Source organism: Habropoda laboriosa, unplaced genomic scaffold (assembly GCF_001263275.1).
Source record: "Habropoda laboriosa isolate 0110345459 unplaced genomic scaffold, ASM126327v1 scaffold336, whole genome shotgun sequence".
NCBI classification, from domain to species: domain Eukaryota; kingdom Metazoa; phylum Arthropoda; class Insecta; order Hymenoptera; family Apidae; genus Habropoda; species Habropoda laboriosa.
In genome coordinates, this window is record NW_017100454.1 from 406,445 (window position 1) to 416,431 (window position 9,987).

The 9,987-nt window shown below is 31.3% G+C and overlaps 2 protein-coding genes across 2 annotated transcripts in view; one reads left to right on the forward strand and one right to left on the reverse strand.

Annotated features, from left to right (window-relative positions):
* Positions 1–3,187, forward strand: part of LOC108575913 (histone deacetylase 6) — a 5,236-nt gene extending 2,049 nt beyond the window's left edge. Inside the window, exons 8-18 of the mRNA XM_017938847.1 lie at positions 57–253; positions 333–476; positions 554–660; positions 730–899; positions 968–1,308; positions 1,373–1,568; positions 1,651–1,780; positions 1,858–2,406; positions 2,474–2,640; positions 2,731–3,018; positions 3,090–3,187. Of these exons, the coding sequence (XP_017794336.1) occupies positions 57–253; positions 333–476; positions 554–660; positions 730–899; positions 968–1,308; positions 1,373–1,568; positions 1,651–1,780; positions 1,858–2,406; positions 2,474–2,640; positions 2,731–3,018; positions 3,090–3,167 (2,367 nt within the window). The 3' untranslated portion in view covers positions 3,168–3,187. The remainder of the gene's footprint in view (positions 1–56; positions 254–332; positions 477–553; positions 661–729; positions 900–967; positions 1,309–1,372; positions 1,569–1,650; positions 1,781–1,857; positions 2,407–2,473; positions 2,641–2,730; positions 3,019–3,089) is intronic.
* Positions 3,188–3,964: 777 nt separating this feature from the next.
* LOC108575914 (GPI mannosyltransferase 4) lies at positions 3,965–6,261 on the reverse strand. The gene is made up of 4 exons (XM_017938848.1): positions 6,078–6,261; positions 5,594–5,994; positions 4,985–5,523; positions 3,965–4,892 (listed from the first exon to the last, which is right to left on the reverse strand). The coding sequence occupies exons 1-4, from the start codon at positions 6,253–6,255 to the stop codon at positions 3,965–3,967; spliced, it is 2,046 nt and encodes a 681-aa protein (XP_017794337.1). The 5' UTR covers positions 6,256–6,261.
* Between the last annotated feature and the right edge of the window lie 3,726 nt (positions 6,262–9,987).

Genomic DNA, 9,987 nt, shown 5'->3' on the forward strand with positions numbered 1-9,987 from the left:
ATATATCAAAAGACTATATATAATAATTACAACATTTCTATTCTTGTCATATTAAGGGTGAGAATTTGGTAACACCTCCTTTTTATGCTCATTTATTATCATCATTGTTGAGTCTGGCCTCTGGGAAAGTTGCAGTTGTATTAGAGGGTGGTTATTATTTGAGATCACTAGCTGAGAGTGCAGCATTGACACTACGTGCTTTGCTAGGTGATCCATGTCCTATGTTACAAACTCTTGCATTACCTTCAATAAGGTAAAATTAGGTGTACTTAATATGAATAATTTAAGTTAACGATCACCACCAGTTTATATATGTTTAATGATAATTGTAGTATACGCGACACGATTTTAAATACAATTTATGCACATAAACCATATTGGAAATGCTATCAGTATCAAGAGACATACAGTATTAATAGTACAACAAATAATAAGGAAGATAATAGTAATCCACATTTACCTGTAGTTACATTCAAGTAAGAAATTAAATCATTTTTAGTAAAAACTTTATTGTTACTCTAAACTTCACAAATATATTACTTATTTATTACAGAGGAACTGATGTTAAGGAAGAAGTGTACGAAACTCGAGATTTTTATCCAATTCAAAGTAAAGAAGTTATTGAAATGATAGAAAAGGAATTAAATGAATTAGCGCAATGTAAGTTTTTAGTTTAATATAATTTTTTATATGTAACGAAAAATCATATAAATTTATATTGGTTTTTAGTTACTAACTTATCTAAAGCGCCTAACAGGGTGTGCATTGTTTATGATGATAGAATGTTAAAACACTGTGATATATTTGATGATAGTCATCCAGAAAAACCAGAACGTATTAACGTTATTTACAAAAAATATCAAGAATATAATTTACTTGATCGGTGTTACATAAAACAGGTATGCTAATGCCTTTTTACATCCCTGAAGAAAATGTAAGTTATATTTTTGAATTGATTATTTTAAAGGGCCGAAGTGCAACAATGGAAGAATTATTATTAGTTCACTCAAAAGAGTATGTAAATAAGATAAAAGACACAGAAAATTTAAAACCGAAAGATCTCGAAAAGGAGGCAAGAACCTATAACTCGGTTTATTTGCATCCTGATACTTGGACAAGTGCCTGTGTATCTACTGGATCACTATTACAAGTAGTTGATAGTGTGTTAAATGGAGAAAGTCAGTCTGGTGTTGCTATTGTAAGGCCTCCAGGGCATCATGCTGGAGCAGATACAGCATGTGGTTTTTGCATTTTTAATAATATTGCTGTAGCAGCTAGATATGCCATAGAATTTCATCATGTAAAGAGGTATTATAGTTGATTTGTTTTTAATAATATACGATCATAGTATAAAGAGTAATATAATTTTCAGAGTATTGATAGTAGATTGGGATGTACACCATGGTAATGGAACTCAATCCATTTTTTATAAAGATCCCAGAGTTCTCTATATATCTGTTCATCGTTATGACAATGGCAATTTCTTTCCAAATTCTAAACGAGCCAATTATACTTACGTTGGTTCTGAACCAGCAGAAGGTTTCACTGTTAATATACCATGGAATAAGGTTAATTTTAAAAATTATATTATAGGATGAATTAATATTAATGAAGCAAAATTATCATATATTTCATTTATGCGGTATATAGAAAGGAATGGGTGATGCAGAATATATTGCAGCATTTCAACAAGTAGTAATGCCAATTGCCTATCAATTTAATCCAGAACTAATTTTAATTTCGGCGGGTTTCGACGCATGTATTGGCGACCCTCTTGGAGGTATATAATGTGATTTAATGAATATTTCTTATTACTGCAGAGAATATGCTGAAACATTCCTTTTTCTCATTTTCAAGGCTGTTTTGTAACACCAGAAATGTATGGACATTTAACACATTGGTTATCCTCTTTAGCTAATGGTCGTGTTATTCTTAGCCTTGAAGGAGGCTACAATATTAATTCAATTGCACATGCAGTGGCCATGTGTACAAAATCTCTGCTTGGTGATCCTCTACCAATGTTAGAAAGTGGAAAAATTCCATGTGCAAGTGGCATTCACACCATAAATAATGTTTTAAAAATACAAAAACAATATTGGCCGAATTTAGTGTTTAATGTATCCTTACCAAAAGAAAATGTGCTTCCCAAGGCTAAAGTACCGCATATAAAAACAACTGTATCTATTAATACAAAAACAACTGCATGTGTTAATGCAAAAACAACTGAATGCAAGATAGCATTGGAAGAAATTGAAAACGAGAAAATGCAGAACAATCGGAGTAAAGGTTTTTCTGTTATGAGGCACATAAATAGCATTAAAGCAGAAGATATGGACGAATTATGTGAGAAGTTTGAAAATGTGACAAACAATTTCTATGGGAAGATTGATGCCTATAATGAGAAAGGTATGATAGGTTAGGAACGCATATATGCAGATAAAGAGCATTCTCCGACATAATGATTATTTTTTAGTTTCCGTATGTACAAATAAATGCGTAAATCAAGATGGAAAAGAAGAATTTTGTAATAAACATTTTACCAGTTCTACTGCTGGTAGTAGTGGTGAACAAAATGAAGGAGCAGCTGCGCGATCAAGCAACAACAGAAATTTACGTGATTATCTTTCTGAAAATTTGCAAGTAATTAATATGTATATTTTACAACTGCAGACATGTAATTAAATTTAATTGAACTTTTTTATCAGTTAGAATTTCTTGTCAATTTTACAGGCGTTAGTAGCTGAGGAGATGTTCGCGGTAATACCTTTACGAGAATGTCCACATCTAGATACTGTCAGGGATGTACCACCTTCAGGAATTGATGTTCGTACACCATGTATGGAATGTGGAAGCATTGTTGAAAATTGGATTTGTCTACAGTGCTATACCGTTCATTGTGCGCGTAGTATTAATCAACATGGTATATGGCATGCTGAAGGAATGGAGCATCCATTGGCTCTGAGTTTCAGTGACTTATCAGTCTGGTGTTATAATTGTGAGGCATATATAGATAATCCGGTAAGTTTCAATAAATTTTTTAAGATTTTAATGTGACTTGAGATTTACAATATGTATTATAATCTTTGTAGCGATTATTTGCTGCACGTAATGCTGCGCATCAGAGTAAATTTAACGAGGAATTGCCATGGACGTATGATGAAGATTGAAATGGAAATGTATTACAAAATTTCATATGTGTAAATGACTTATAAAATACATGTTTTTACTTCCGTATTTGTTATTAACTTTAGGTTTAAGAAAATTGCCAGCATAATAATTTGAAAACAGTTTATCATTTAAATCTATTTTTGTCACATGAATAATATCAATTTATTAAGAAGAAACTAACAAATAGTAAGTGTATAATTCTTTTAATTATTCGATAATAACTTTAACAGTATGCTGTATTTCTGTTTATTTCTAATGAAGTTAACTCGACAAAATAAAAAGTAGAGAAAATTGATGAAATTATATATTAGGTCATCCCATAAGTTCGTGTCGAATTTTGTAATTTAGATCAATATTTCAGACGAATCTTTAAATTTGATTAAGAAAAAAAAATGTAAGCCCCTTCTTATTCCACAATTTTTTTTTTTTTTCGTAAGACCATTATGTCGTCGCTATAGAATTTTCTTGGATTTGCATTAAAATATTTTTCGCTTTCGGCACGAACTTATGGGATAACCTAATACATAATAGGCTTTTATTTTAAAAAGTGTGTAATACGTGCTATAATCCAGCACGTAGCGCACATATGGATCTTAATTTGGTGATCTCAGAATTTTCTCACATCTCTTTTAGCATAATTATATTGTTTCATTACTACGAATGACAAATAATTTTTTATATTATGTAAGATAATCTTATACTTTTTATGTTATTCTTGTAACAAATGTAACTACTATAGCAATAAAATGATAATAAATACTTATAACGTTAATTTAACGATTTAAATAAAATATAATTATGAATTATAATTCCTTTCACGATGCGTATACACTTTACGTTTGTTATGCACTAAATACTCTATTCGTATTAAAAACAATTGAAATTGTTGAAAAGCTTCAAATACGTTGTTCACAATTTCTATAAATATTTGCACTGAAAACGTGTTCAAATTTGTTAAATGTATAACGTTATTAGCAACTTTTGAGAACGGTAATTTTTCAACTGTAACATGTGGATAAAATCTATTTATAGTATGATAATTAAATAAATTTGTACTATTTTGAATAGTCATGAACTCTTCCAAATCAGTAGCAGGAAGAGCATAATACAATCTGTATGGTATTCTTTTGGTAATATACTCGCGTTCACATTCACGAAGTTTTAAGGCAATAATATTACATACATCTCTTACAGATTTAGAACCTTGTTCATAAAGATGAAAATCTTTGATTAGTTTATATTTGTGATTTCCGCTACTTATGTATGTCTTTTTGGTGTTTCTTAAATGTAAAAGTGCTGTTGGTATAGAATAGGTGTGTGATGTAAACAGGTGTATATGTGTAAGATCTGGTTTTGCTTTTAATTCAGTTGCTATGTGAGATGATAAAGGTAGAACTCCACCTTGATGAGCGAACCCGTAAAAAAACGTCAATGCGATATTACATATGAACCAAAAGATTTGTAATTTATTCAGCTTATTTCTCGGTGTAAAGGCATTACGGCACCCGTTATCCTCAGTGATACGCGCAATGGTATCAACTCCTGATATTTGAGTTATATTTGGTGCATACAAAAAAGCTAAAGGTAACAATGTTGGTATTATAAATCGAGGCTCCTGATGAGGAAATATTGATAACACTATAATAGGTATAACAAAAGATGTTGTCATTAAACCAACAACACTTTGTATGCGTGGTAGATTTAACCATTGGGCTTTTAAACCACTGTAAAATGTAATTTATTTCTGTTAATTATTTTATATTTCTTTGAAGTTTTTAAACTAATAAGAGTAATATTACTAAGATAAATATCTTACCTGTATAACATTCTTCCAAATGTAAGAAGGCCAATAACTCCAAGAGCATTGTATAAAAGGGGTATATTTACTATGAAATGTAAGTAATGAGGATGCAAACCATGGTGCTGTAGGTTTTTAGCGTTTACATTGTATCTGAGAAAATTAAGTGGTGTTACCACGAAATTATTCATACTGATGTCAAGGTTACCTATCTCTCCCATTGTTAAATAACCAAAATAAAAACTATCTACTACAATAAAAAAAATTGTGGTAGGTATCCCACAGGCAATAAAGGTAAATATTCGAATGTGAAAATCAACAAAACCTACACTTTTTGAACCTAAACCTCTTTGTAACCAAAAAAAGATAGGGGCAAAGGCAAATGCAATAAATGTTGGTCTGTTAAATATACCAATTATGGTAATTGTTGCAATTTTTATACAATGATTTAATGAATGTGGGGGCAACGAAGCTATAAGTTTATAATATTGTACTCTCTCTACTCCAGTTTTTGCTTTTTTATATTTATCTGATAGGTAGTCACTTTGTACAACTACCTGAAATCATAATATTATAATTTTATAAATTAACCTACATAAAATTACTATCCCATTGGATTTATTATACCTTTTCTGAATATGCCATAGAATATGATGCATAATATAATAATAATGCTGTTAGCACCAGTTCAATGGTATTTGATAATGTATGAGTGGCATAAACAAGCATAACGTAGGAACTGGCATAAGTGATCAGTCTTATTTTGTAATTTTGTCCATACATGTAACATATTTTGTACAAACAATAGTCTGATATAAAGGACAAACCACATATTAACAAACGTGGAAATAAGATAAGAAAATATGGTGATTTCAATGATATACCCAAATAAAAAAGTGTATATTGTGAAAGTCTTTTTAAAATTGAATATGGTATACCAACAATGATTTGTGGTATTAAAACAGTTCTTATGGGAAATGTTGAATTGAATTCCCATGGTTTATTAACATCTATGTCAAAATAATCCCCTATAACATGAAAACAGTTTATAAATTTTTTATATTAAACGTTAAGTGTAACTGAACCTAAGAAACAATAATTTTTGACGTACCAGATATAACTTCGATAGATTGAAAATATTCGTCAGGATGAATATATCCCGTCTGAGGAATGAGCGTTAAAATAATTCTCAGGACGACCAAGACCCAATAGAGGCCTATTTTTCTTCTTATTGGTACAGCAGGTTTGTATTCATCTATAGATCTCCGATATTCAGTTTTAGAGTGCATTTTTTCCAGTATATAGTTATGAACAATAAAGAAAAGCCGGTTTCTCACGTGATGTCAATTTAACGAGGTTAAAAAAGCTGGCAACAATTTTTTATCTATTATATTAATCATTTTTCAATTCTTATGACACATGATACATATTTCAGTCAGATAATATCTTGACTTATCACATTATTCTCGTTTAATCCGTGTCGGATCATAATACACAACTTAATAAGATAGCACTGTTAAAACATAACCTCTCATCGTGCGTCGCAGCATTACGGGTACTATCAAAGCTCAAATAATCAACATGAAAAAAGTGGACAAATCCACTTTAGGAATTATATTTCACTGCCCTCTACCATATAGAACGTCAACTACCATCTACTGGTATTACAGAAAAATAATTTATAATTACAAAAAGAAGGAATTGTCTGTTCTTTAAATTTTTACGTTAAAGCACAAACGACTAGATCCTTTCAATAATTAGTTATTAATAATTGTTGCGCGAATTGTCGAGAACGATAAGACAGTCCCGTACGGTTTTTCATTAATGTCATTGTTTAGTATCAATTTCCTGTACAATCTTTCATATGCATCATAAAGGGAGCACCTGTGGCTATATTTTTATATAATTTTCAGTAACATATACGTTGTAGTTTGGTAGTTATTAAACATTATTTGGGAGAATACTACACTCGTTGAATTCAAGCATAACACTTCTCTGTAAATTTAATGGAATTTAATAGAATTGCATGATTAATTTTGTACTTTTAAGCTGGTAGAATGTAGCATGGACTTTCGTTTATATTTTGCAATAATTTTTATACGCGTATGTAATGCGATTTATTAAATATTAGCAATTGTTTATAACAGATGAGCTCATTGGGATACGACGAGCGGAGGACTCTCCCTTGTAATGTTTAATAACTCGTGAACTACAGTCGCAATGTTAATGGACATTATATGAGAAACTAGCTAAAGTAACAGGCTTTCCAATGAACGTGTCAAAGTGCATAAATAATACGAGTAAAGGTGTGAAAGTAATGAAAAACTGTAAGAGACTATCGTATTGTTTCTGACACTGTGCATAAGAATTGTTAATAACTAATTATTGAAAGGATCTAGGGCCATCAAAGCTATATAAGAAAATTGCTAGAGATTCATATTTCATTCTTCAATACTAAAAGTTCACAAATTTTTCGTAAATAATGAGTTATTAATGATTTTTCACAGGTCGTCTCGACTTATGGCCTGGGAGGCGGAGCTTAGTAGCACGTGGGCCAATAGGAAACGTTTTCTCTCTATCCTTCTCGCACAGCAGTACGTTCCTTGTCTAATACCTCTGTTCACATTCTGTGTTCCTAGTAACGAGCCGTTAGTTAGCGCAGCCAAACACGAAATGGCGTTAGTTTAGTTTAGATGTGGCGACAGCAACATCCGGCAAAAAGCCGCAAGAAGAAAGAGAATTTTTTATATTACAGGTTGCAGTGACCATCGGTGCAGCAGCAGTCAAGCGGAAACCTCCACGGTGTCAAGACAAAAAGTATTATGCAAGAATTTTATATGTGTATATTTTGTTAAATAATAGTTAAGAAGTTATTGTTATAGAATGTATTGTATTGTTTATACGCATATAATGTATGTATTTAGACATCATAACTTGTATCCACGGCCGTACTTTCTTAATCACGGCCGTAATTTTCTTCGTTATTATCACTTCATAGGCGTAGACCTATTATCCGGCCTATTTCATTATCGGTCCAAAGTATGCCGGATAATCGGAATTCTACTGTACTTTAATTAAATAGGATAATTATTATCTCCTGTCGAAAAACAATTCAGATGGTTGTTTATAATTATTAAAAGTCCTAAATAAAATTATTGTATGCTTTAAGTTAATTTTAATAAAATAGCTTAACATATTAATTTTGTATTGATTTAACTATTATATTCAGTGAATTAGTCAGAAATTGTTTATAACTTGTATTAAAAATTAGAAAAATTAATATTCTTCCCGTATGAATTACAGATGAACCTTCCAGGACACCATAGAAATCAAGGAAAGGACTTGAACATCAGGAAAAATTAAGAATTGTAATTATTTATGAAAAAATTAATTATATATTGTAAGATAAGTGTACAAAATGTGTTTAGGTAGAACGTAGACAAGGACAGCGAATAAAAGATAAGCATGAAACGTTAGTCGAGGCAACCAAGCGATTTAAATATCAACTTTTTTAATTTTACGTTTTTTTATTCCGAAATTTTTCTTAACATATTGATGAGATTTTTCTGATGAAAATGACATAAAACACGACATAATTTGAACAACATTTACTTATTAACACGTTCACTGTCGCGCCAGATTTACAGGTGCTGTCAGGCGGCCACAAGAAAATACATGTTAAGCATAGGATTATAATATTAGAGACACTCCACTCACTGATGACCACTATAGCCATATCGAGGAAACAATCTAACGTTAAAACTTATTGACTGATTAACTTAATTTCTTAATATATCGCTTTAGCGAGGCACCGTTTGGTTGCCAATTGTTTATCACATAGAGTCGGCCTACCACCACGTAAAAAAAAAAATGTAGGGTCGATTCCACAACTGTCAGTAAAATGTAGGGTCGATTCGACAAGTGTCAGTAAAATGTAGGGTCGATTCGACAAGTGTCAGTAAAATGTAGGGTCGATTCGACAAGTGTCAGTAAACTGTAGGGTCAACCTACATCCACGTAAAAAAAAAGAAAATGTAGGGTCGATTCGACAAGTGTCAGTAAAATGTAGGGTCGATAGCAGCAGAAAAGCTGCTAAACAATTAGAATTAAATGTAACGATAGAAATTATTGCAATAATGCGTAATGCAATTGAAAAATCGCAGAAAAGTTTGATACAAATGTTTGAAAAGTAAAATATATAAGATGAGATACAGTGTCTTACCACGTAATGTAACTTTTTATTGTGTAACATATTAAAAACACTGTTTGGGAAAAATTTGTCACAGAATTGCATTTCTTATTTAATCTTCCTTTACCGCTAGTTCTTGTGAAATTTTATGTCAGAAAATTGAAGAAATTCTTCTTTGTGTTTCGTAGGCAATTGATTGCTAATTTGCTATTGACAGATCGATGTTAAAATTTGATGTTAAATGGAACTTTCATATCTACCATAGAATCTGAATAATTTTTCAAGGTATTTTATTAAGAAACGCGCACGTAGTGTTCAATTTTCTATCTTAGAATTAACTTACTTTATCTTACGAACTACTTAAAGTTCAAACTTTCAACTGTGTGTGAGAATCAGAGTGTCGACGGGTACGCGTAGTTCTTAGCTTGGTGTCCTTTTGCAAAAGTGAGAATTTTCTTTGGAAAAGGATACCAATTACCAGGTCCCACCACGAGGAGGTGACTACGCAAGGGACCCGACAAAAACACATGCCCTACTGGCAGCTCTCTGTCTTTAGAGATACGCGATTTTCATTCGTAACAAAGGAAATAGATACTTTTATCAAAAAGAGTGTCTTGTATTTCACTTTAAATCGCAACTCTAATCATTTTCTCATTCCCAATGCAATATTTAAACTCAAAAATTTCGTACTCTTCCTTAATAAAATATTGAAAATGTAGATGGTATTTTATTAATTATGCTACGAATGAGTCGCGTATCTCTGTAAGACAGCGCGCACATGGTATTCAGTACAATTTTTCTATCTTGGAATTAGTTGTTTTATTCGATTAGT

Excerpts from the sequence above, each read along its gene's own strand:
- LOC108575914 (XM_017938848.1), bottom strand. The coding sequence starts at position 6,255 with ATGCACTCTAAAACTGAATATCGGAGATCTATAGATGAATACAAACCT. Across the intron at positions 5,524-5,593 it reads CTATGGCATATTCAGAAAAG|GTAGTTGTACAAAGTGACTA; the intron begins GTATAATAAATC and ends TTATGATTTCAG. Across the intron at positions 4,893-4,984 it reads TTTGGAAGAATGTTATACAG|TGGTTTAAAAGCCCAATGGT; the intron begins GTAAGATATTTA and ends TACATTTTACAG.